The sequence below is a fragment of the Carassius gibelio genome, chromosome A3, assembly GCF_023724105.1.
Source record: "Carassius gibelio isolate Cgi1373 ecotype wild population from Czech Republic chromosome A3, carGib1.2-hapl.c, whole genome shotgun sequence".
NCBI classification, from domain to species: Eukaryota; Metazoa; Chordata; class Actinopteri; order Cypriniformes; family Cyprinidae; genus Carassius; species Carassius gibelio.
In genome coordinates this window covers 26,647,728-26,675,415 of record NC_068373.1, presented here as the reverse complement: position 1 = coordinate 26,675,415, position 27,688 = coordinate 26,647,728, and the positions used below count along the sequence as shown (strand labels likewise).

The 27,688-nt window shown below is 35.6% G+C and overlaps 1 protein-coding gene across 2 annotated transcripts in view; it reads left to right on the top strand.

Annotated features, from left to right (window-relative positions):
- LOC127953934 (cAMP-dependent protein kinase type I-beta regulatory subunit-like) overlaps positions 1-22,640 on the top strand; it is a 50,769-nt gene extending 28,129 nt beyond the window's left edge. For both annotated transcript variants that reach the window (XM_052553314.1, XM_052553306.1), the window contains exons 7-11: positions 2,564-2,722; positions 4,826-4,886; positions 9,549-9,670; positions 20,531-20,612; positions 22,316-22,640. In XM_052553314.1, coding sequence (XP_052409274.1) covers positions 2,564-2,722; positions 4,826-4,886; positions 9,549-9,670; positions 20,531-20,612; positions 22,316-22,488 — 597 coding nt within the window. In that variant the 3' untranslated portion in view covers positions 22,489-22,640. The remainder of the gene's footprint in view (positions 1-2,563; positions 2,723-4,825; positions 4,887-9,548; positions 9,671-20,530; positions 20,613-22,315) is intronic.
- Positions 22,641-27,688: the final 5,048 nt, after the last annotated feature.

Here is a 27,688-nt window from a genome sequence, read left to right as displayed (position 1 = left end):
AAAAAAGAACCTGGACCTCTTACTGCCATTGTTTTATCTTCCCAAAATGGATGGGCCATGGATAAAGTTCAAGTGAAATGATGTGTTATTATCTCCACTGAGAATCCACTTCCCATGTTTTGTTTTAAAGAGAAGATAAGAAGCTTTAAAATAGATTTTCTTTGTAAATGCATTTCTTTTTTTGTTCTCTCAGAAGTTGTGTTTATCACCCTGGGAATCTGAAATAATTTCCAGTTAGTGGTAAACAGGATTGTTTAGTTTACAGGGGCCTTTTCCAATCTATTCTAGCATTTCATTTTCCCCCAAGAGTCCATTAATAATTGCAGTCAGGGCTTCTCGAACTGAAAACAGTCATGGTTTAGTTGTTATGACCATTTTCCACGCCCTCTACGACCATTTAAACAGACTGTTTTTGCTAGTGTACATTGAAGATATATAAATTATCTCATTACATGTAAAAACAACTAACGGCTAATTTACCAAGTTGCTAAATAATGAATAGTAAATGTGCATGAATATGAATAAAATATATATGTGACTTTTAATCAATTTAATGCATCCTTGCTGAATAAAAGTGCTTATTTCCTTGAAAAAAACAGTAGAGCATAAATGTGAGCAATCATATGTTAATGTGCTCATGCTTGACGTCATAACATTGACAATTTCTGAGATTTTAGAGTATGTTTACATAATTCGTCAAGCTTTATTTTATTTTACAAGATCAAGAAAACCCTGCTGATCTCAGTATTAATTATGTTATACACAGTCTTGTGTATGTGTGATATATCAGTACTAATATTTCTCCTCTGCTCTGGATGGGCTCTGAGGGCACGCCGAGTCAGCGCTGGGTCACTGCCACATCAGACTGCGGCGTATCAAGCTCTTGGGACAGAGACCAGCAGAGCCCTGCTCGCTCAGTCCACCGTACACCATGCTAATGCTGTCAAAAACAGGCAAAATACAGAGATTAACCCATCTTCTCATGTGTACAAGTGAGAAGACACAGCTCCATAAACCTCTCAGACATACGCAAACGTGCTGGAATGCATCTCGAAGACGACGGTGATGTCTCTCATTAGCAGAAAGGATAAATCTGCTGTGACTTTGGAGCGCGTCGTACTGCATGCTAATCGGGAAAGTTGGAATTCATTAACATGCACACACTCTCATGAAGAAAACAGGCACTTTCTGTCACTTAAAGTAATATATGACTGAAGGAATAGTTAACCCAAACATTTATCATCATTTACTCACCCTCAAGTTGTTCCAGACCCCTGTATGAATTCCAAACTTCTGCTAAACACTCACACACACACACACACACAAACACACACACACAAAGATATTTTGAAGAATGTTGGTAACCAAACAAGTTGCTGGCAGCCATTGACTTCCATAGTATAGAAAAACAAAATTCTTTAGAAGTCAATGGCTACCAGCAACTTGTTTGGTTACCAACGTTCATCAGAAATCTTCTTTTGTGTTCAACAGAAGAAAGAAACTCTCATAGGTCTGGAAAAACTTGAGAGTGGGTAAATTATGACAGAAATTAAATTTTTGGGTGAACTATCCCTCTAATATGTGACAGTGGGCTTATTGCCAGAATAGTAAGCCCACTTTCTCACCTTGAGTGACATGTTGGCCGTCTCTAAGGAGGCTGTGACCCAAACCTGTTCCAGTGGCCGGTCTGAAGAGAAGAGATACCCGTGGAATGTGTTTGAGATGGCTGGCAGGCCGCCCGGCCCAGGCTGGACAGAAGATGAGCATTTATTTCTGCCCCATGTGTTAGCTTTCTTTTGTTATCAATTCAACGACTGGATTGTGTGTCCACAGGTGAAACCTAACCAGCCTCTGTGGAAAATGCTTCTCTGTGTGTGGCTGTTGAAAACCACATGCTGACACACAGATTAACTGAGATATTGGTAGCATCTTACGGTTATGCCAAAAGGGAAGACAAAACTGGGGAAAGAGTCTTAAGGTGTTATCTAATTCCTCGTAAGACACCTTAGAGGATCCAACCAGGTTGAGAAGATAGAAGGAGCGAGTGTGTTATCAGATCACCTGTCTGACTATGAATGCCCTTGACTATCACTGATATGAAACAAGAGTGATGGACACAGTATTCATTTTTATAATATTATTCAAAATGTAAAAGGTGAATTTCACAAGAAATGTGTGAAGGTACCATTACAGTCATGACAATATACATGTCATGATAATAAATGCACTTCAAAAAAAATTGTTTTTCAATAAATTATATTATCATATTACATTACATTGCATTATTAATGCAATTTAGATTTTATTTTACATTGAAGTAGAATCAAGAATTTTGGCAATCTTGGTATATGCTTAATTGTGACGAAAATCGTAATACTCCTAAAAATGGCCCAATGGATAAAACCAGTCACTATTTCCCAAAGATTTTTCTGTTTCATCCAGAAGTATTATGGAAGTCAATTGTGTTGTAAATGCTGTTTTGTTCAATTAACCATACGAATTATGCAAATTATGCAATTAATGTGCATTATACAAAAATAAGCAATGGTCTTTCCCTCTGCAGGTGTATGTGAACGGTGAATGGGTGACTAGTATTGGAGAGGGTGGTAGTTTTGGAGAGTTAGCCCTGATATATGGAACTCCTCGAGCTGCTACTGTCAAAGCCAAGACTGACATGAAACTGTGGGGAATAGACAGAGACAGCTACCGACGCATCCTCATGGTAATAACACACTCACACACTTACTAAATAACATCAGAAATCTCAGAATTGTCCTTTTTGGGTGAACTGTCCCTTTAAATGACGCGGCCTCCCTCCATCCACTCAGATGAGAAGCATGACATTCCAGATTGAAACTTTTGACTAAACTTTCCACCCTTTGGCATTCTTTAAATTAGTCCTTACTGTCTCTCTCAGCGGCGTAATCTCTAGCAGTGTTTGTGTTTGAAGAGTGTGTATTTGTGTGTGTTGTGGGAATGAATAAATGAATATTTCTAATGGCCTGCAAGCTTCCGTGGAAACTGTTCTCCACAGAACCTGACAAGGAACCAGTTTAGAATTTTCTGTCAGGCCATCGTTTGTTTTTTTCTTTCTCTTTAGTGTCTTCCCCACTTTCTTATGCAGACACAGACTTTTCAAGCTGAATTATTCTCTTAACACACACACACACACACACACACACACATTCTGTCAGATTTCAGCTATGCTGAGTTGCTCTTAATTAAACCAATAAATTATTGTGTGCGTAGCTGCAGTCAATTAGAGTCAGTAATTCATAACGCTGTTTATAAAATGTGTCATATTCATATGTCCACAGTGTGCATAAAATATTGACGCTGTGCATCATAATGTGTGTGCAAATATAACTGGACTTTATTGAAAAATAATCTGAATATTTTCCAGCCTTTCATTGAAATTATTTTAGAAAAATATGTATTTAATTATATTTTTTACATGAATGAGAATTTTTATGTTTTTTTTTATGATTGTACAATTTAATTTATAATGATTGTAATAGAAGATATAATGATAAATCATTTTTTTAGCTATACTGTATATTATTCATTTAAATATATTAATTTATTTTTTAATTATTCATTAAAAAAAAACTACAATCACCCCTCGTTTTCCAATTAATAATACCCAATATATAGTAATTATTCAATGCATTGCCCAGACTAACTTACTGTACAAGGAAAACACAGTGTATTTGGTCAGTTATTTGAGTAGAGATGTAAACACATAAATTAAAATAGAACGTGCCATCAGAAATGCTTCAGTTCACATTATATACGCATGGTCTTTCTCATTTGCTCCAGTAAAGAGATCCCCACCGACACTTATTCAAGCTCCGCAGAGTCTGTCTGTAGAAAATAAATACTGTTTATTTGGGAAATGTGGGTGAACTAATCCATTAAGCTTGACCAGCACTTGGCGGAGCGCTGTAGATCACAATGTCATGCTTCTTAGATGTTCTGATGTTTTTGTATCTTCTTCTCAAACACCAGGGGTGGAGAGGTCACTGACCTCGTAAGAGAGAAGAGCTTCACGGTCAGTCAGTGACTGGACATTTGCGTATATTCGTTTCGTTGTCTCTGATTTGAAGGTGGTATAATTAAGAAAGTTTTACAGTCCATTTTTACATTTGAAGAGTTCAGATGCAAAAGCCTCTAAATGCCATCTGAAATTTTCATCTAAAATTGGGATTTTTATCAGCCTCCTATATTTATGTTCAGTTATTTCACATTAATAGCCTGTAAAAGTACCTGCACATTGCCATTAAGGTAAAACGACTCAACCTTAGCATAGAAGCTTGATAAAAATCCTAATTTTAGATGAAAATTTCAGATAGCACTGAACTCTTCATTTTTACTCCTAAAATTAAATGGACTCAGATGACACAATTGTTGACATGCAGTAAGAGAAATAAAAATCTGAGCAAGCCACATGAGATGACTCAAAACTAAAAAATATGTCTCCTCTTCTCCTCCATTTATCTCATTCCTGTCTTGAAGAAACAATTGAGACAATACGATGTTCTTTTGTGATTTTTCTCTCCTACGAAACCGTCTCCACTTAATGCGTTTCTGTGTATAAGAGCGAGACGGAGCCGAAACAGACAAGACTAGGCACAAAGCCCAAACTTTCCTTTAATCTGGATGTTTATAGTTCTTCTTCAGCAGAGTGTTTGAGGAAAGTCCCCCGGCATTGTTCTCAGCGCCGTGTTTCTTATTCTTGTCCCGTAGAGATTGATTAGAGGCCAGCAGATTCTGTTACCTGATGTCCTCCATGTGTCTTCTGACTGCTTCTTCAATGTTTTTCTAGGGAAGCACGTTGAGGAAGAGGAAGATGTATGAAGAGTTCCTCAGTAAGGTGTCTATACTTGGTAAGTAATGAGAGCTTAAGTAGAGTCCAGTCAAACGATTTCGATCTGTAAAACCATTCTAAAGTAAATTGTTGCATTAAACACAAATACCTTGTGTACTAAAACATGGGGAGAAATAGTCAGCGAAAATTTTTTTTTTTTGCATTAAATGCAACTCAAATTTGTGTACTGTACTGATAACATTTTACAAGTCTCATTTGTTAAAGTAATTTGTTTAATTAATAAAAGCATGGGTTTATGCTTGATTTACACATAAATTAGCTGCACATGTTTTATGAATGAGGCCTGTGGGGTTTAAATAATCTGAAAACCTCTAGTACACAGAAAAAAAAGTTGGTCTACGATATTCTCTTGGAAATTCATAGTAAATTTCCAAAAAGTGGTTCTGTGGAAGCTGAAGGTTCTACACTTTTTAAAAGTAAAGGTTCTTTATTAACATCTGTGGTTCCCTGAAGAACCTTTAACATCCATGGAAACTGTCATGGCACAACAGTTTCTTTATAGTAGAAGAAGGTTCTTTAGATAAAAAAATAAAATAAAAAAAAGTTCTTTACACTTAGAAAAAGAACTGTTGACAGTGTTCTTTTGGGAATCATAAATGGTTCTTCTATGACATCGCTTTGGAACCTTAATTTTGAAGAGTGGGTGCTGGATTTAAAGAACCCTTATTTCTAAGAGTGTAGCTTTGATTGACAGACAAAGCTGTTACACAAAACGCCAGTTCTACCCCGACGTGCAGTGGTTTTGTTTGGTGAGAGAGACAAAGAGGAGCGAGAGAGATGAACATTAAGACGGTCAGATCTGCGGTGACCCCTCGTCCTTCAGCACCCTGAGGTCACTCGTCGTTCTAAATGAGGTTATTAAATGGCTGAACAAACACACTCCTCCTCTCGGTTTCCTCTGGTTTTCTTTTTCTGTGTGTTCTCTGTTTCACAGCCCTGTCACGGCCTGTCTTCAAACGACCAGCTCTCTCGCTCTCTCGCCGTCTTCATCGCCTTTCAGGGGGGCATGTTTTTGTTTGCGCAAGATTTCTTTGAGATTGCGGTGAAATCGGCACTGTTTAGTGAAGTCTTGGAGTGTTTTACGATGGTTTGTAAGGTCTTGACAATTTTGATTTCTTACACATTAACAAAAAAGCTTTTAAAAAATATACATTTTTATGTTGACTGATTTAGAGGTGGTTTTATGATTTTGACAGTCACTTAAAAATCATAAAGAACACCCTGAAAAACCACTTAACAATGTGCTAACAATCATTCATAATAATGGCTGGCAGATGCTGAATATATTATTCATAATGTAATCATTTTGACGTTGCTGGTGATATAAACATAAGCAAAGTTCAATTGATTATGTTTTTTTTATTTACATTTTTTTTCATTTGTGAGTATGAGAGTGTTCTCTGATTCTACCATTCATTTCTATATTCACTGACTCAACATCCAAACTGTTCCCAGAGGTATATAAAGCAAATATTTCAGTTTGTCATATTTATATATATATATAAATAAAAAATACTTATTAAATATAAAATATTTAATATTATTTAATATTTAATATTATATTTATGAATTTAATATTATATACAATATATTTTAATAACAAAATTATGTATATATATATATATATATATATATATATATATATATATATATATATATATATATATATATATATATATATATATATATATATAATATTGTCTTGTCTTCATTATAAATAGGAAAAATAAACAATAATAAGCAAATGTTTATTTTTATTGTCATGTTGGAGCATGTAAATAAACCATGTAATAATTAAATATTTTATATATATATTAAATAAAAATAATTTATTCTTTGGTTAAATTTTTTTTGGAAAACATACCTTAATTATTCATATTAAAAATATATTTTTTAATGCATTAAGATTAAAAAACTTTCAAATATTACGATATGTATTGAATTACAATTTTTTTTGTACAATTACAATTTAATAATTAAAGATTATATATAAATATATTTTATATTATTAAATATTAATTGAAATTGTATATTCTGTCTTGTTCTCATTTAAAAAAAGCAATGATAAGCAAATATATTTTTATTGTCATATTGGTGCATGTAAATAAAAATGTAATAATTAAATATTATATTTAAATATTTAAAATATTATTAAATCAAAATAATTTTGTTTTTGCCTTCATTGTGTGTTTTTGTATATTACATTACAATATCCTAAAAGAGTAAGGTGCTAACATAGACACCAGCATACACACTCTTTTTCTTAGCTGAAGCATGCAATGTTGTTTTTTCCCTCACTAACGGCTCATGTTACGACTGAAGCAGGTGGACCTCTGCCCAGGCGTGAGGATGTCTTAGCCAGCCTGATAAAGTGACCATTAGTCTGGGGCATGCAGACAGACCGGCCCCAACACAAACACCCACCTCAGCCACACACACGACCGCTCACCCCTTTTTAACTTTTTCATCGTTAACACTATATGAGAATAATTGTCCGTTACTGTCCTGCATTGGGATGTTGGGAAATGAAGAATGACAGAGAGAGCAAACAGAGAAGGGCAGAGGCGTTCAATATTGTTTGCAGCTGGAGGATGGAGTGGCTCTGCAGAAGTCCAGAGGGTATGAGTGTGGTCACGGTCGTGTGTGGTACGCCTGTGTGATGGATGCTGGAAGGTGGGAAGGGTTTGTGGAATGGGGTGGGTATTGAATGATGGCTTTGGTGGTTTCTTTTTTCCACGAGCAACAGAAGCTCTTCTAGGTCGAGGTGCAGTCCTCACATTCTGCAGGAAGTTTTGTGATAAGCCTGGGTGTCTTTCTGATTAGTCGGTTTATTTATTAAAGCATTAGTCGGAGTCTCTGATGACACACCCACTGCTTGCTCAAGGACCACCAGATGCTCGTTGTACACACACACACACACACACAAAGGTCTTTCAGTGGTCTCTACAGCTGTTTGTTACTTTTGGTTAGATGGATATTCAACAAGTTCTCATTTTAACTTCTATGCCTTTTATTTCAGTGCATTGCTGCTTTGTTTGCACCATGATGTTTTAGTATTTTCAGATTTATAACATCTAGAGGTGTTATGAATCACTCGTTTTCCCAATGCATTTATCACGAATGCCGCTGATCCATACACATAGATTTTGAAACATTTTTGGATCGTGAGTTATTGCTTCGGTCAAGAATTGATTTAAGATGCTAAAAATCGAATGAGTTGTGATTTGGGAAAGTATTGTTCAATATTTTAAAATATATAAATAATCATTTACTTGCATGCACAAATTAATGGAGATGTAGCACACTATCATTTGCATCCTCATGCACATGCCAATAATAAATAGGCCCAAATATTACATTTAAATTTTTATTATAATTTTTTTATTTGTTTATTTGCGTTAAAATCACAGCTATTTTCTATAAGATGAAATACGATAAAAATGGGATCCAGCATTGTTTAAATAGCAAATGCATTTTCACCCATGGGTGTGCTGGTCTAAAAAAGAGGTGTGTTCAGGCGCATTGTTGGTGCCTTGCTTTTTCAGGAACTAGACCATAGAACATAGACCAACTCAAACCTAGTCTATGGCCCAATATATATATTTTTTGTTATTTAAAGAGCATGTTAGTAAAAAATTCACCTCTGGGCGGATCCACGATGCGTGTTCACTTTGCTTATTACACACAGGGGTGTGCAGCATCACACAATCAAGCCAAATATAAAAAATGAAAGGATTACAGTGTAAAATAATATTATTGTGTAGGCTACATAAATATAAAAATGTCATACATGTCATAAGGGATAGTCTTTGCATGTATCAAAATTAGGCAGCTCTGTCTGCTCTCTGAAGATGCGTTCGGTTAAAATTCTGCCATTTAAATAGCAAATCCACCAAGGCATGAGAAGTAACTCTCTCTTAAAGGGAATGGGAGATGAGACTCTGATTAGTTTATTGCATGCTATGCCCCAAAACACACCCATTACTCATTTGGAGAATAAGAACAATGCTTTTAGTCCATGCGCCAGGAGCGCAGACCATTTTTCCTGTCGTTATACCTGCAAAAGTGGATTTGGAAACCCCTGAGTGAACATGCACCGTGCTCTTTAGACCATGCACTTAGATCGTTAAAATAGGGCCCTTAATGTGTTTACGTTCAGGTTTCTGTGTGCAATCTTAAAAGAATAGTTCACCCAAAAATGAAAATTCTGTCATCATTTAGTCATCCCCAAGTTGTTTCTTTCTTCTAATTAACACAAACGAAGATATTTTGTAGACTGTGGGAAACACAGTATGGAAAAAAAATATATTGATGACAGAATTTTGTGTTTTGGGTGATCTGTCCCTTTAAATAGTTTAAATAGTCTTAGTTTTTTTTTTTTTCTTAAGACACATTGTGAGAAGTATTTACATAATCATATGAATACACTTACCTCATTGTGAATTGGATTAAATCAAATTGTTCCTGAATTAAAATGTAAACCTATGAATTGTAAATTAAATTGATTCACTCTTTCCCCAAATTTTCACACTCCCCTAATAACATTGTTATTATTATTATTGTTGAACTTGAATTCTGAGTTCAAGCGTTGAAACTGTTCATGCCCCTTAAGATCTGAAAAGGAAAATCTGATTTAAAATGTTTGGCTTGTGTCCTGCAGAATCCCTTGATAAGTGGGAGAGGCTGACAGTGGCCGATGCTCTGGAGCCTGTGCAGTCTGAAGATGGAGAGAAGATCGTAGTGCAGGGAGAGCCTGGAGATGATTTCTTCATTATTACAGAGGTATGTGTAGAAATGACTGTTGGTTCATTACAGCTGTTAAAGAACAATCCTACCTTTTTGGTAACCACATTAACAGTCATTTAAGTACTTTCTCACTAGAGGAGGATGGCTCTCCTTTGGTTCTGCCCAAGGCTCCCTGAGGAGTTTGGATTTCCAGTACTTTTGGAAATCTAATTTGTGGTATCCTGCTTGATTTCATATTGATCTGACTCTCTCCACACCTTCTAAATCAATCAAACCAAGCTTTATGTCATGCGTGAGAGCCCCAGAGTCGTTTTCAGACAACCCCTATTGCTAGAAACATACTTAATTCAGATCGGTATCATGAAGCTTAAACTCTGAATTGTGTGAATATTGAATTATGACATTGTAAGGGAGTTTGCAGTGGAGTCCTATTATATATTGAATATAGTGTGCATGTAAGTTTGTTTCTGCTCGTTTTCTCTATCCTCTATTGAGTTAGCTGACAATCTCGCTCTGTGCTGTCAACACCAAAGAGCACATTTACATTTCTGAAAGCCCTCGTGGTGCTGATTCAGCATTCTTCTCATTCTCTGCCAGATCTTTGAACAATATTTTGATTAACTCCACATTTATGAAGATGTTGTGAAGTCTGGAGGGGGCTCTTTTCCCGTCCGTGCATGTGCTCATATTTTCAGTGCCGCTCTCGTTTTTCCTTCTCATTCTCCATTAAAGTTGCAGAACTAATATCATCAGGCTGTTGAGTGAAGTGGAGCTCTAAACCTTCATTTGGATGCCTCTTGTTCCTTGACCTGTGCTCCCATGAATCCACCTGTTTATTCCTTGCTTATACATGGTGATTCCTAAGGCAAGGTTGGGTTGGTGTTTTGAACAAACCTCAAATTACTAGTAAAGTTTGGTTCGTAACTCTTCCTTGAACCACATACATGAATGATAACTCTAATCACAAGGCTCGCTGAGGAGATATAACGGATTGATGATTTATTACTATCAGACAGAATTCCCATTGAAGGAGAAAATTGATTTTTGGGTTGGCCTGCTCATCATTTTGATAAAACATTCCTGATGTTGAGGAGCCAAACATCACGCAGGTGAAACTTTGCATTACTGTAGTATCTGTTCGATTTATTGTGAATTTAATGGAGATCGATGACGCTCAACCTTTTCTGTTCTACTCTGCGTTCTATTCTGTTGCAATCTATTGTATTTGTTCTATTCTGTTTCTATTCTATTTACTCTTTACTGTTCTATTCTATTGTAATTGTTTGTTGTATTTTATATGATCTGTTCTGCTTGTTTTCTTCAGATATATTCTGTTTTGTATTGTTTTGTTCACTTTGCTCTGTTCTATTCTCTTTTTTTCTGTTTGCTATTCTGTTTTCTATTTCAATTTTCCTTCGCTTTTTTGTATTCTCCTACTCCATTATGCATTTTTATCATCTTGTGTTCATCTGGGTCAGGGAAGAGCAGTGCAGAGGGACAGATAAAAATAAATGAAGAGAACTTTAGCATGAGACACGGCTCTGCCTCGCTGCCTGTTTGTCTCTTTCTCTTCCTCCGTCTCCGCCTGATTCCCAGCGCGGGGTGGCCAGCGGTTCAGTGATGGAATGTGGGCTGCAGACTTTCACACAGGGTCAGGCCCAGACTCCAGACCTGAGCGAGGGAACCAGAGACGGCTTTACAGGCTTGGGAAGGGAGAGATGTGTGGGTGTCATTGTCCAGCTCTGGTCCCATAGTTCTTCCTTTTGGCTTCTTGTTTGTCTTCTTGACAGCCACTGTGAACAAAACTTCTTCCTTTTATTTTTCACCTCTTTCATTTTTGTGGTTTGGACCATCATTCATACACACACCCACGACTAATTACACACTAAACAGGAGGATCAAAGGACACATATTGACAAAAAGTTGGTTTCCTGCAGCATTAAAACTGACATGTTCTTATTGATTTATCACATTATGGTTCTGCTCCAAAGCCTAGTGAACTGCCTTGCTGTCTCCGTCCAACATCAGGGTGACCATGTCCATACACACTCTTTTTCATGGACATGTCCTGGCCAGGATTTCCAAATAGCCTAAAATATCTGGGATTTGGCTTTATTTTCATCATACAATCTGTCTATCTGTCTGTTCTCTATAGATCATACATATTCTAGATCCCACCTTCTGGCACCCTTTAATTCAATGATGTAAATTATGTACAATGCCTGCATGCTATTGGTCAAACTAATTCAGCATCTTAGTCCAGTTTATATTGGATTCTGTTTCAAATACTCTGTGTTTGAAACAGTGTTATCTTATTATCATTAAGACACTCTTATCATTTTTATTAATATATTTTTTTTTATTAGTTTTTATTATGTCTATGTAGTTTTTTATTATTTTTATTTTAGTACATTGTTTAACAAAATGAAAATTCTTTATATTTTTGTTTTATTTTGTTATTTTATGTCAGTAATATAATTATTTTTTATGTTTTTATTTTATTTTTTTATATTATACTTTGTTTTGGAAAACACTTGTTGTTTGATTTGATTGAGTCACACAGCAACTATGCATAGATGCATCACACATGAATGATTTCACCATGTATAATGTTCCATCATCTTAATTTGGGCTGTGGTAAATGTGATGATTCATGGAAGGGTTTATTACCCATACAGCTGTTGTCAGACTGTCTTAATAGTGTGAGAGCAGAAGGCCAGTTAGAGATCTCTGTGCCATACGTCTGCTGAATTATTTGCATTTGGGTGTTTGTGTTCGTATTTTGTGTGTTTTAAATAGGTTTTCCCACAGATGCTCATTGTGAGACTTTTAATTTAATAGCAATGCAAAACCAACAGCTCCAGGGCATCCCTGTGATGTCATCCCCCTGGAGAGCACGTCCCCAGCCAAGATCCTGCACATACCAGGACACTGATCCACTGGGGACAAATCGAAACACTCAAAACTTAAAACTTAGCTTAAAAGCTTTTTTTTTAAGAAAAAGGAGGAAAGAAAAAAGTGGACTCTTTCATTATGTACCACATAATTACAGGCACATTCAAATCGGAAAAAGATGAAAGCCATCCTTGGCATATTAAAAATGCAATGTTCTGACTTGTTTCCACATTTTCTTTCAGGGTTAGGTCTTTTGCACATTAAAGTTATTCATAAGCATTGCAAGTAAGAGCTGGTCAGAAAGGACTGTACTTTTGTTTGAGAGACATATATGTCTAGTCTCAGACTATGACCTGCCCATAGATAGATAGATAGATAGATAGACAGACGGATGGATGGATTTTTCTCAGCTTGCCACAGTGCTTTTTGGGATTACTGGGATATATGTGATTACTGCCTTACATTCTGGCCAAAAGACGGAATGATTATACTAATCAGTAATTTGTAACTTGTAAGATAAATAGTGATGTGTGAACGAGCGTGAGAAAATCAAACGTTAAGTATAGTTCTGCCTACTTCATCCCATGAAAGCGTGCACAAATATGCATTCCTAACATGCACACATCAATGCAAGAGATGCAGAGGAGAAGATTCATTAGTATTTCAGAATCAGAAAGAGCATTTATGCATTAAGGCAAATTAGATGGTGTGGATCTCTTAAAAGAGACTGAGTGGTGGAGAGCCGCCCGTCCAGACGCCACAACCAGACTTTACTGAACGTGAGTAAACAGCAAGTCTATTGGCATCCCAAACTCTTGAGTTTGAGCAATTGAGCTTGATGCCCTCAGGTAAAAATGGTAGCATGTACATATCTGCATGAGCTACTTTAGCTATATGCTTGACTGAACTGGAATGTTTGTGTTCTAGATAATGAACAAGATGTTGGCAGTGTGTCTGATTCTTCATATTGGCAGTGAGGCAGTCCCACAGCTGTGGACCTCTGTAACACAATGTCTTTCCATCAGCAGATGTTCGTACAGTGCATGGAAGAGCCAAGCATCCTGTGATTGAGACACAGCAGGCAGTAGGGTGTTTTGAGATCTGTCAGGTAGTCTTAAATACTATATTACACAGCTTTGTAAGTTAGCAGTGAAATTTCATATACGTAGACCTGATTTTGTCATTTACTGAAGAAAATCTGTCTAGTGCTCAACCATGAAACTTGTCGGAAGTTTAAAATCATTGGTTACCCATAAACCAATCATATAAGATTTGGTTATGATGTGTGTTATTCGCCGCCTCGACCACCTCGAACTTCCACCAAAAACACAGGAATCCTGCGAGAACAAAACCATCGAGCGAAATACCAGAGTGAACATAGCAGTTCACGATCACAATTATCACCTTACCGGACTTTGGCCTCCCTAGTTTCTCACTGATGATTGGTAACAGTTGATAAATTCAACTTTTCCCAAAACCTGTCGGGACTCGGGAGTAGGGGCACAACTTCACCTCCATTCAAAATGTGAAACAAACACTATTCTTGTTTTGGCTTCAGTTGGCAAATGTCAGGAAAATTCTCCACAACAGAGCAAAAAGCATCCCGTGTTTCCATGTCTGTTTTCGATTTCCCTAACCTTAACTACAGTCCTAAATTCGGTGCTTAGCGTCTACATCACGGCTCTCATCCCACCCTCTGTTCATTGATTGGCCGGCTGTTTTGGAGCCGGAGGAAAACTGGGAGATGGTTCGCTATCTCAGACTGACTATCTCTGACTAGTTTCGAGGGTGTTGATATGCAGTTTCAGAAGTGTTCTAACTGATTTTAGCACCTTGTTATGTGACTGTTATATTATGAATATTATAGACTGAATATTATGGTTGGTTGCTAGGGTGTTGTAATTGTTGTTCTAAGATGTTTTAGCACTTGTGGTTTCCAAGGTGTTGCTACAAATTTTCCAGGTGTTCTAAGATGTCAGAAATGTCAAAGTTCAGCTCAAAATTGACCATAACACCGGGATCTTTACAATTGGGGAAAACAGTACAGAAGAACCATTTAGTTTTGAAGGGGCATAATTGTGTTTCATCAGTGTAGCAGTGGAAGTTTAATGTTTATAATGATAGAAATAATAACTCCAGGATACAGCTTTGATGGACACTATCCTTGACCCTTAATTTTCATACTTGACCCGTGATTTTCCAGTCTTCCTAGCAGGATGTTAATGTCAATGGGGTCAACTATGTGCTGAAAGCTCCAAAGAGATCCAGTAGTGCTACAAGTGAGACACAGCCATGGGAAGTGGGGCGATATGTTACTGACACCTTTGACATGCGCCATTTAGTCTTCAGCAACGCTGTTTAAAATCATGTCAGTGTCCACTAACAGTTTGAGTGTAGACAACAACTCCTTTGAGAACAAACAGCTCAGGTCTGGCGTCCATCAAGTGTTTAGCCTCTTCTCACTGTATGTGCTCTGTCTTAGTAAAAATTGGTATGCATTGCACTGATTTCCACTAATAAGGAAATGAAATCCAATCAAAATTGGACATGCAAAGTATTTCCCGGCTACAAATTGTTGCTGTTGACATGCAAAGCCCTGATTGACACAGCAAAATAGTCTGTAGATGACCTCTTGACCTGCTACCAACCCCCACATTTACTCACTAAATCCTAGTTTACTCAGTTACATAAGGACGTTGTATTAATCTAATTATGAATCAAGCAGATCCAATAGTGCTACCAGCTACAGCCCTGGTCAGTGGACAATAATCTGTTACTGAAGACTTTGACAGATGCTATGTCAGTAATTATCAACACTAGACTGACACTGGTTTATAAATATATATTTAATAATATAAGTCTGCGAACACTAAAAATATGTTTTTTATTTTATTTAATAATTTAATAATAGTTGGGTTTTATTTGTTTTTAATCAATTATTATTATTATTATTATTATTATTATTATTATTATTATATTTACATTTATATTGATGTAATTAATCTAGACAGGTAGTTCCCAAGGAACAGGAATATGGCGCGCATACACGGTTGGTGGGGCTCCGTGTTTGCTGCACTTTCTTCCAGACTTACTCATCTCTTCGTTAGATCCACACATCTTAAATATTGGTTGGTCAAGCTTTTAACACCGATGCAATCACCGCTGATATCTAACACAAATCAAAGTATATGTGCGCGTTTTGATCAGAAACAACCTGAACGCCAGAGACGGCACACAAACAATCAATGCCATCTGAGTCTCTACTTGAGTCTCTACCTGCTGTTCATCTGCACTACAGCGGTATTTTTCACATTTTTTGCCTCTAAGACTGGTTTCTTAAAATCCAGAACCCAATCAGAGTTTGTAAGAAATTATCAAATAAGCCTTTTTCCCCAGAAAATACAACTGTACAACTTCGGATATGGACAACTCATCATTTACCGTTCCTTTTTAATCTTTGATCCAAGGCGCACTTTACGCACAACAAAATGTTACTCCAACTGCATTAAAGCAAACAAATCCTATGCGGCATCATACCTTTTCCTTCTGGTACTGCTGGCGGGAGATGTGCAGCTCAATCCAGGCCCGGGCATTGTGGGTGCATCTGTGGGTGCACCTGTTGATGGCGCGGCGGGCCTCCTTCCCCGCCAGCGAGTGGAGTTTCTTGCCCTGGATGACACTGGTTCGATCGGCTCCTTACTACCTGGAGTGCTCGCGGATGGCCGGTCTCTGTTCGCCGGCGAGGACGGAGCCTGGCGCGGGGACCTGAACGTGCAGCTCCGCGATGTTGGAGGGACGGCGGAGCAGGCGGAGAGAACGACCTGCGCGGTTGAGGGGTTGACTGGGGCCGGCGCGACGGTGGATAACAAGCTGGCCTTTGCGAGTTCCCTGAACCGCTCAGCTAACAGTGCTGGTCGGCGAATAAGAACTGTCCCCGACAAAGTAAGATCACTCCAAACACAAGTATTGACTAAACAGAGACAAACTTTATTCTTTCAGACTGTTAATCATGCCAGAGTTGTTTGGGACTCCACGGCAAAGCCTAAAGGTATTTTAGGAGGTCATTTAAATATCAGAAGCTTATTTCCCAAGCGAGATGAGATCAGGATATTGTTGTCTGAGTCCAACGTCGATTTTCTATGTATTAGCGAAACTTGGCTGCATGATAAAATTCCAACTAGTATAATCGATGTTCCGGGGTATACATGTTTTAGAAGGGACCGAACTGTGGGAAGGGGTGGGGGTGTACTGATCTATATTAAGGACACGTTCAACTCAAAGCAAATGTATCCAACTGTTGATATGTCAACTGAATGTCTATGTATTAATGTAATATTGTCGCAAAGTATGCAATTTTATATTTTAGTGGTATATAATCCTCCCTCGGCATGCACTACAACGCTTTGTGAAAACTTGGATGCGATGTTTAAAAATTTTAAGCAGAAGAATGAGGTGCTCGTCTTCGGTGATTTTAATATAAATTGGATAGACAAACATTGCAGGAAAAAACTGAAAAATCTTGCGTCTAAACATGATTTTATTCAAATGATTGAAACCCCTACGCGTATCACCAGGAATACTCAAACACTAATAGATTTAATTTTCGCTAACAAACCTGACAGAATCATAAAAACATATAATTTGGTTACTGGTCTATCTGACCATAATATGATTTTAATTGCAAGAAAACTGACAAAGAAAAGAATGAGTAGATTTTTAAATTCAAATCGGTACTTATTTAAACTTGAAATACCTCGTAAAAAGCAGACTGAATTTGAGAAAGAGTTAAAGGGTGTTAACTGGGATGAGCTTCAACAATATGATAAAGTAAACGATTGCTGTAATAAGCTTATGTCTACTATTGGGAGTATTGTTGATAAATACATTAAAAAGCAAAAGAAATCACAGAGGAAATTTCAGCTACCATGGATGAACGATAATATTCGAAAACTGATGAAAAGGAGAGACCTTGCCTTGAAAACTTTTATTAAGACCCGAAGGGACACTGATTTGAAACTATTTAAAGGTTTGCGTAACCAAGTTGTCAAAGAACTTAGAATGTCTAAATCAAATTATTATATTCAAGCTCTAACAGAGGCTAAAGGGAACGGCAAATTAATGTGGAAACAAATAAACAGCCTACTAAATCCAAAGGGTAATCTCACCCAAACAAAATATGAACTTAAAATGGGTGAACACACCATCAATGATAATGCACAAGTTGCTAATGAATTCAATAACTTTTTTATACAATCAGTTAGCAACCTAGCATCAAGCTTTCCATGCTGTAACGATATAGGCCTAACAAAAGTAGACCTGTTTGAAGGTCAAGATAACTCATTTCAGCTCAGGGAGGTTAGTGAGACAGCTGTTTTGAAAGCTATACAGGACCTTAACACCACGTTCTCAAAAGATATTTTTAATTTAGATACAGCTTTTCTTAAAAAATATAGCAGCATTTTGGTCCAGCCTCTCACCTATCTTGTTAATATATCCATTAAATCAGGACAATTCCCAGATGGTTGGAAAAATGCTCTAGTTATACCAATTTTTAAATCAGGAGATGACAAAATGTCTTGTAATTACAGACCTATCAGTCTTCTCCCAGCTTTATCTAAAGTTTTAGAGAAGATTGTTTCAGAACAACTCATGCACTATCTTGAGACAAACCAGTATCTGAGTCCTATGCAATTTGGATTCAGGCACAACCATTCCACAGAATCTGCAATCTGTCTATTAACTGAAAATATCAAACAATCACTTGACCAGGGAAATGTAGCTGGTGCTGTGTTTCTAGATTTTAAAAAAGCATTCGATACAGTAAATCACAACATATTAATTTCAAAATTAGCTAAATTCAACTTATCCAAAAAAACATTGTCCTGGTTTGAATCATATGTAAAGGGCCGTGAACAGTGTGTTGTGATTAATAGTGTGAGATCCACTTTTCTTAAAATTAAAACAGGCATTCCTCAAGGCACGGTCTTGGGACCTATACTCTTCAGTCTATATATTAATGACTTACCAGACGTAGTATGTCCAGATATAGGTCTACTGATGTATGCAGATGACACAGTGGTGTATGCATCTGCTGATGCATGTATCTCTGTGGCTGACAAACTTAATGCTAATTTAGCAAGAATATCATCTTGGCTGGCCTCATCTTGTTTAACTCTTAATACTAAAAAAACAAACTCTGTCTGCTTCTCTATTCAAAAACTACCTCCAACACAACTTTTGAACATAAAAATTAATGGGGAACTTATTGAACAAGTACCTGAAGTGAAGTATCTTGGAATAAATATAGATTATCAGTTGAATTTTAAAAGTCATATTAAGAAAATCTGTAAAACCATTAGGGCCAATTTGAGCTGTTTTATGATGATAAGAAACTGTCTGACTCTCGACTGTGCTTTTATTTTTTTTAATTCTATGATTCTTTCACACATATCTTATGGCTTAACCACATGGTCTCAAGCTCATCAGTTATCAGTCAAACCCATAGAGTGTCTTTACAACCGAGCCTTGAAAGTTCTAGACAAGAAGAGAATAAGGTACCATCACTGCCAAATTCTAAGTAAATATAAGATCTTAAGTTTTGCTAATTTTATTTCTCTGCATCTGGTTAAACTGGTCTTCAAATGCTTAAATGATGCTTCTCCACTACTGCTCTGCAAAATAATAACAAGACAGCAAAGTACTAGATGCACCAGATTTGCATCTAAAATCAATTGTTACATCCCTTTTCGTAGAACATCATTTGGCCAGGTTGCTGTTTCAGTGAAAGGGGCAAAATTATGGAATGCTCTGCCAGATCATCTTAAATGCATCCCAACATTAGCCACCTTCAAAAAAAAAATTAAATTGTGGTTAATTCAGGAACAAAGTTGCTCTCATATTTAGTCTTCTTAGATTGTCCTTTATGTATACTTTTAGTACTTTTGTATTACTTCCCATTGTATTGCATTTTTAGCCTTTTTCTTTTCCGTTATTATATTAATGTTAATGTGAATGAAACTATATTTGTTTGTTTCCTTTTTTTTTTTTACCAAAAAGCCCTACTTAGGGACAAGTGTTGTAAATTAGCTTTAGCTAAAAACATTATGATACATGCATCAGATGACTGTCAAAGTTTATCTATGTTATTGTATCTGTCCCTATCCAAATAAACTTAAATAAATAAATAAATCTAAATTTATGTATTTATTTAGTAATATTTATTATAATATAATAATTCTAATTATTATTTTTATTATTCGTTATATTTTTTATTTCTTCTTTATTTAAAATTTTAATAAATGTATTATTATATTATTTTATATAATATTTTTTATATTATTTATTAATTTATTATTTATTATTTTTCTATATCATTTATGCACATTTAACTCTTATATTACAGATTTTTGCCTGTTTTACTTAAAAAAAATATTTACATCACTTACTGTAAATTTTTCTAATTATTGATTTACATGCTTTTTTTTTGCATTATTCACATACTTCATTTTGTACTGATTAACTGCTTTAGTGTTTTCAATGTCTGTAAAGTGACTATGAATGGAAAAGCCCTGGCCTGTGAGCCTCCCTCATTTTACTGTTGTATTGTGGGTAATGTATTTGTCCTTGATGTGACAAAACGTGTGTGTCTCCTTGTTTATCTTACTAAATGAGTTTTTGCATTGTAGTGTGGGCCGCTGCATGCAGTGGAACTCTATAACTGTTGAAAAATCTCAACACTGCCAGGCCCAGGTGTGCATGTACAGTATGTATGTGTGTGTCGGTCTATAACGTGTTTTCGTATGTGTGTGTGTGCGAGTCACAAAGTTGTCTAAATCCTGTACACCTGCAGGCATACAAAGCAAATAATCTCTTTTTCAATAATCCTTCTGAAGTGTCTCAAACTTGAGACCGTGAGCAAAGCTGATCGGTCTTCTTTTTTTCTTCTTTTTGTAGATTTCCTTCTCATTAAATCTGCATATCACTTTCTCTTTCTCTTCCCAGGGTACAGCATCTGTTCTGCAGCGCAGGTCTGATAATGAAGAATATGTTGAAGTGGGCCGCCTGGGTCCGTCTGACTACTTCGGTGAGTGTTGTGAGGATCGCAGAGCCTGCAGCGTTGTGCCAGAGTCTTGTAAATAAGAGAACAGAAGTGCCTGAGCCAGACAGGAAGAGTAGCTTTCCTAACAGGTGGCAGTTCGTCATGTGCAGGGCTTGCAGAATGTAGATCTGTGTGCTTGTTTACCGTCAGTGCGGTTTACACTGCTGCACCACAGGCGCACTGATCTTTGGCTTATCACACGACATAGTGAGTAAAGTAATATTTACATTATATAGCGAGACACTGCTTTTTGTATTGTGACTGTATAATTTCAAAGCGGTGTGTTTGTGTTATCAGCATACAGCAAAGGCAGTGAATTTTAACTGATGACTGCTTAAAGATGGAGAGAGACATTTCTGGAACACTAGTGTCACCAAACAGAATGGGAGAAAATGTGATTGTTTTAAACAGATTTTCGAAATGCTTAAGGTTAGGTTTAGGTTGGCCAGTGAGGTAGTCCCTCCTCAAACCACTGGATTGTGTCAGTGTTGCACTGTTAGGCTGCTCAAATGGCGCAATTACTTATCAGTTTTTGCTTAAAAATAAAGTAAATGTCTTTAAATGTTTAATTGTCTTTAAATACTTTATTGTTATGATTTTTTCTTTAAAGGGGTCATAAATGTACACATTTGTATAATTTAATTGACTTATAAAGTCAATGTTCTTACACAAACAGAGCAAAAACAGTCATAATACAATAATAGAAAATATAATAAAAAAGTGTATAATTATTTGCATTAATATATTATTTATAATAATGATGATCATAACTCTAATTTCATCTAAATATTATTAAATTTAATTATTAAAATAAAAATATTATATATTTATGATTTTTTCCGTGTTTTAGTTCTTACACAATATTTATGTAACATTAACATCCTTAACATCATTCTAATTATTATTTTACTTGTATTTATAATAATTATGATGATGATGATTATCATTACACTAATTATTACTAAATGTTGTTATATTTAATTATTTTGAAAATGTTAAATTTCTTATATATTTATGATTTTGGCCCTCTTTTAGTTATTTTTATGTAACATATGTATCCTTATCATTATTCTAATCATTGTTTTAATTACATTTTTAGCATACTGTACTTTGTCTTGTTCTGATTAACTACTGTTTGCAACTTTAGCAAAATAATATAGAGAAGCCCTGACATGTAATCCTCCCTACTTTTATTTTCAAACATTTAGTAAAACCACATATTATTGTATTGCAATTTATTTATTTTTGTCCTTTAAAAGTCTACACATTCGTGTCATTATATACATTCAGTGTTCTTGCAAAAACAGTGCAAAACCATAGACTTCTATAAGTAAATAAACTATTGCTACGACCAGCTGACCTCTGTGTAGTGGCATAGTTCACATTTGTTCATTAGGGATAGCCAGGTTACTAAGTATTAAACTTGTTGTTAATTATGTAAATTTAAGCAGTACCAAAACAGAGCCCTGAGGGACACCAGACCTGATGCCATAACACATTTGTGATTTCTTTTGTCAACCTAGTGTTAATTAATAACCTGGATGCCTTGAATATTATACGTTTTGAAGGGTATATAAGATCAATTTTATGCCAGAGGGAAAAAAAGTGAGAAAAATCCAAATTAATCAGATGTACCTTTTGAAACAAGTCATTAAGCTAATCTATGTGTGTTTGTTTTATTTGTTCAGGTGAGATAGCACTGCTACTGAACAGACCCCGTGCAGCCACAGTCGTGGCCAGAGGTCCGCTCAAGTGCGTGAAGCTGGACAGGCCTCGTTTCGAGCGTGTCCTCGGGCCCTGCTCTGAGATCCTCAAGAGGAACATTCAGAGATATAACAGCTTCATTTCCCTCACAGTTTAACCCAGCCATCCGACACTTGTCTAGACCTCTGGCAGGTTACTTGGTTGCCTGGTTGTATAAAATAATGTGTGAGGTAGGGGTGCGCGATAAATATTGTGTGATAATTAATGCGCATCTCGTCAGTAAAGCCGGTTCTCTAATCAACGGTAAATTCCATCAGTTGTGTGATTTCACATTGAGCAGCTGTTACTTCACGGAGCCGTTGTTAACTGACTAGCTGCGCAAATCCACATTCATTATCAGCGTTTATTTGCGCAGCTAGTCAGTTAACAACGGCTCTGTGTAGTAACAGCTGCTCTATGTGAAATCACACACCTGATGGAATTTACAGTTGATTAGAGAACCGGCTTTACTGACAAGATGCACATTAATTATCGGACGATATTTATTGTACACCCCTAGTGTGAGGTACTTCATCAGTTTTGCTTAAATCATTAGCTTAACTCTAGTTGAGTTGCTCTAAACAGGGTCGACAGTAGATAATAATAACTTCTTTTGTGCAGCCAAGCATTCAAATTTTTAATTGCGAGAAGCACAAGTGCTCCACCTTTCTGCTTTTTTCCTTTATGTGATTTTCTTTTTCATATATGCACTTTGAATTGACCTATGCTGTCACAAAGCTTTATTTCTGCAGATTAGGAGAGGAAATGAGGTGCCTATATAGACTGATATGAAACTTCATGTGGCATGTGTAAATGTCCTACAATACATGATGCATGCAGACCAGAGATGCATTTTGTACACTTGCAATTCAGCGTTGTAAGGGAAGGTGGTATACAAATGTGTTTACTTTGAGGAAAGAGTTTTTTTAACCTTTGCCTTTTAGCTGTGTGTTTAGCATGCTGTGTTTAACCCCTCATGGGTCAGTTTGCCATCTTGTTCGAGAGCTCTGACCCTCTGATGTGAAATCTGTTTATTGAAAAGTGTTTTTTGCTGTTCTATAATTATATTTTCTTCTTGGCTGTTCCATCTATCCTTAACCTTTTCGGAGTTGTGTTTCTGCAGCTGGAATTAATGGGAAAGGGTTTGTTACATTTTAAGACACAAGTTTTAATAGAGGACAGCTATAAAAGGGGTTTTCATGGGAGTCTCGCTGAAGTTTCAATGTGTTGTAAGAGTTAAATCTGTTGCTTTTCTTTTGTTCTTTACAATGCAGTTGTATTACACACAAATGCACATCCACACACATGCTCTTGCATCCTGGGGCCATGACATGTTTGGGTGCATCTCATGAAATCTGTCAAGAACATTTCCAGGTCGTATTTCACCCCAGTTCCCCAAAACACATAAACACACACACGCAAAATTTTGGGCCGAAATGTGAAATTTTGTGTGTGATTCACCGGTTTATTATGAAGTACTTATGAAAATGTTCCAGAATTGAATAGAAATGATAACATTTGTTCTCAGTACCTGCCTACAAGAGCATTTTGGCCATTGTTTGTGTTCAAAACATTTACCTGTTTAATTCACCTGAGGCTCAAAAGTGCTGTAGGTTTTTGTTTGTTTGTCGTAAATTAAGGAGAGTGTTGGTTTTCTGCAGTTTGGTTTATTTCAATGAATAAGTTGAAGGTTATTTGAGTGAATTTGGAAGGAGCGATTGTGCATGCTTTGTTTTTTGTTTTTTTACAAAATAAATCACACACACACACACACACACAGCAACTTTTACACACTTTCTGTGACTCAAATCTTTAGGCCAATAAAGAAAAGCTTCTGAACACCATTAAAAGTCTTGTTGCTGTTTAATGCATCTGTTTGTCTCTTGAAACCCCCTTTGATCTTTTCTAGATCACCTTATCATTCTTCCTGTCTGACTCTCGTTCACCCCGGATCTCTCTCTCTTTTGCTCCCACTGTCAGTCAGATGTCAGCTTGTGTTGTCAGAGGAAGGGGAGGCCAGCGAGATTAAACTGGAGCTTTTGGCTTTGACACATTCCATCTGATCTTAACTGCACTAAATCAACTGGGGAATGTACTCAAGCCTGCCAGTCAACCACTTTAAACACACACACACACACACAAACACACTTGATTATAAAAGTTTCATGCTGAATTAACAACTTATTTCCATTTTGTCTGTTTTTATTAAGAATTTATTTAATTTTACTTTACATATCAGTTGTTTTGCACGTTTTAAGGATATTGATGTTTGTGTGTGTGTGTGTGTGTGTGTGTTACATATTAAGTTTTCGCATGCTTTTAAAGGAATTTTTAAATAGTTTGCATGATTTAAATGTATTAATTTTCTCTTATTTATCTAATAAGTTTTCTAATAATTATTAATTTAACTGATGGAATTATGTATGTATTCATTTTTGCATGTTTTAAATGTTATCTTTTTTTTTAACCAATTTTGTTTTAATTTACTATTTTAAACTTTTTTAATTATACTTAAATAAGATTAGATTTTTTAATTCTTTGCATGTTTTCAAAATTTGCATTATCTTGCCTTTAATGCTGCTTTAACTGTTTTGCATGTTTTAATGACATTAGTATTTTTTATTAGTTTTTAGATAGAAAACTTAATTGTTCATGCTTTAAAAAAATCATTTTCAGATTTTTATAGCATTATAATGTAAGATTTTTATATTCTCTTTTTTTAATAATTATGCTTTTTATTTCATTAGTAGAGTATATTAATTTATTTGCATTTTTAACAAAATTTAGGTTTGAATTTGCCATTTTTTAACTAATGAGGCATTTTAATTTAACTTTCCTAATAAGGCTTTGTAAATTCTTTGCATGATTTTTAAAGCTTGCATTTTTTAGCTTTTTATGTTCCTTCAATTGTTTTGTTTGTTTGCACCACAATAGATTTTTTTAACAGTCAGTTTATTTGGAGCAGATTTGCAGCTGGAGTCTCAGTAGATTTCATTACCAGCACCCCACCCCGTCATGAATCATTTAACAGATTTGCTCCTGACTGTTACTGTGAAACACTTTGATATTCAAGCTTAAATTGTATAACTACTAACATGTCATCTTAATGTCCCAAACTAATCCCTGTATGGCAGTCTCAATGTATGAACATCCACATTACAGTTAAATCCTGACCTGCTTGAGTCGAGCACTGGGATGCGCTGTCAGCTCTAATGAGAAAACAAGAAAGAAAGGATCAGAGGAAAGGAGGAGCAGAGGTCACTCAGGAGAGCACCAGATCAGGTCAGCAGATCACAATCTCTCTGAATAATGGAATTCAACCAAAATTCAAAGGAGTTAATGGAACAGGAAATAGAGCCATGATCTGATTACAGTTCAAACACAGTTTATCAATTTCAGCCGGAACTCAAAGCATCAAATATGAGAACATGCACACTAGAATTATAGACTGACAGATTCAGATCTAGTAATATGAATTTCCCCCCATGTATGTATGCTTGTGTGTGTGTGTGTGTGTGTGTTGTGGGCTAAACTGAACTGTTTATTTTTATGACCAATCAAAGATTTATAACCAAATTCCCACCGGACATTAGACACTTAGAGGATTCTCTTTGATGTGTTTCCTGTTTGGTGATGTAGTGTCCATTCACCTGCCTATAATGAAGAAAAACAGCCCATTAACAGTTCAGTAAGCACAAGCAATAGTTCTAATAAATCATTCATTCATTTCACTCTTTAAATAAAAAAATAAAAATGACCACTCGTACAAATTTTTGTTGTGTGCAGTATACATGGAACCAGGATGGTATTAGTGTCTTAAGTTTTATAATAATTAGTATTTTTTTATGGATTTTTGGATGTGTGTGAGACTTGAACTGAAGACAAATGCCTATTATCATGTAATATACAGCAAATATTTTTAGAATTTGAATGAACCACAAAATTTAGGCAAGGAAATAACTACATTTAATTTAATTTAATTTAAATTTAATTTAATAAGCTAAAAAAATAAAACCGTATGTATGTATGTATGTATGTATGTATATATGTATATATATATATATATATATATATATATATATATATATATATATATATATATATATATATATATAATATAATTTTAGGTACTTTTTAGGTAATTTTGTTAATTTTGTTTACATTTTAGTACTAAATAACTAAAATGAATAAATAAAAGCTTAAAATAAAAATAAAAACAGACCATTAAAAAAATAAACTAAACAATTCTTTATTTTCAGGGTTGCTGAAGTATGCAGTGTGTACTAGTGTTATGCTACCGCTGTATTCCAAACGTGGCCGGTGTTAAGTAGACATGCACTTCACTGGCACTGAGAGCTGCTGACACACACACACACACACACTTTAATCTGCTGGAAGGATGGAAGAGTCTCAGGGGGGCCATTAACCACTAACAGGCACTCAGACAGTATTGAGAAATGAACAGTCCATTATTACTTCTGAATTCTCTGATCGATGGATCGTTGTCTTCAATCACATGTGACCTATACTTAAGGTCACAAGATAATTCTGACCCCAGGGGGCCTTTCCATCAACCGCTGCATGTGACAGGGCTGACTGAAGCCATTTAGATCAAAACTTAAATATACACATTTTATTTCAATTTATTTGTAACATTGTGAAAAAGAAGTCCACTTAGCATTCTTTTAGAAAGAGTGCTTATTAGGGAAATAATGTGCTTTAAATGAATATGCGTGAATATGAATAATGTTTTATTACTCTTGATTGCTTTTTTAGTTCCATATAGTTTACATTTAAATTCAGTGTAATTAGTTATATTGGATATATGCCATTTCATAATTGCTTTGTCATTTTTAAAGCTTACTTTCAAATGTACAAGCATTTATGGAAAACTAATAAATATACAGTATGTTATTTTATTTTATTAAAACTTGTATATCATATATTTGAACATATTTATAATTACACATTTGTAATTTAGTACCTTTAAACATATCTTTAACTGTAACATAAAAAAGTGCATTCCTGTGTTATTAATTTTAATATTTAATATTTAATAATAAGTTTTTTATAATTAAAAGTTTAAACTACACTACAAGTGCACATTTAATGTGGTAACAATCGTCTAGAAAATCTGGAATTCCTTAGCCGCTTCTGGATCTGTTGCTTTATTGCTTTTATTTAACAATACAGAGGCAAACTCCTCTCATTTTCTTTTAAAAGCTGGCAGCCTGCCTGTGGCTTCCAGAGGAGCTGCTTTGCATCATGGGAGGGGGCTTTTAACAACATGAATACCTTGATGTGTGTGAACAGTTATT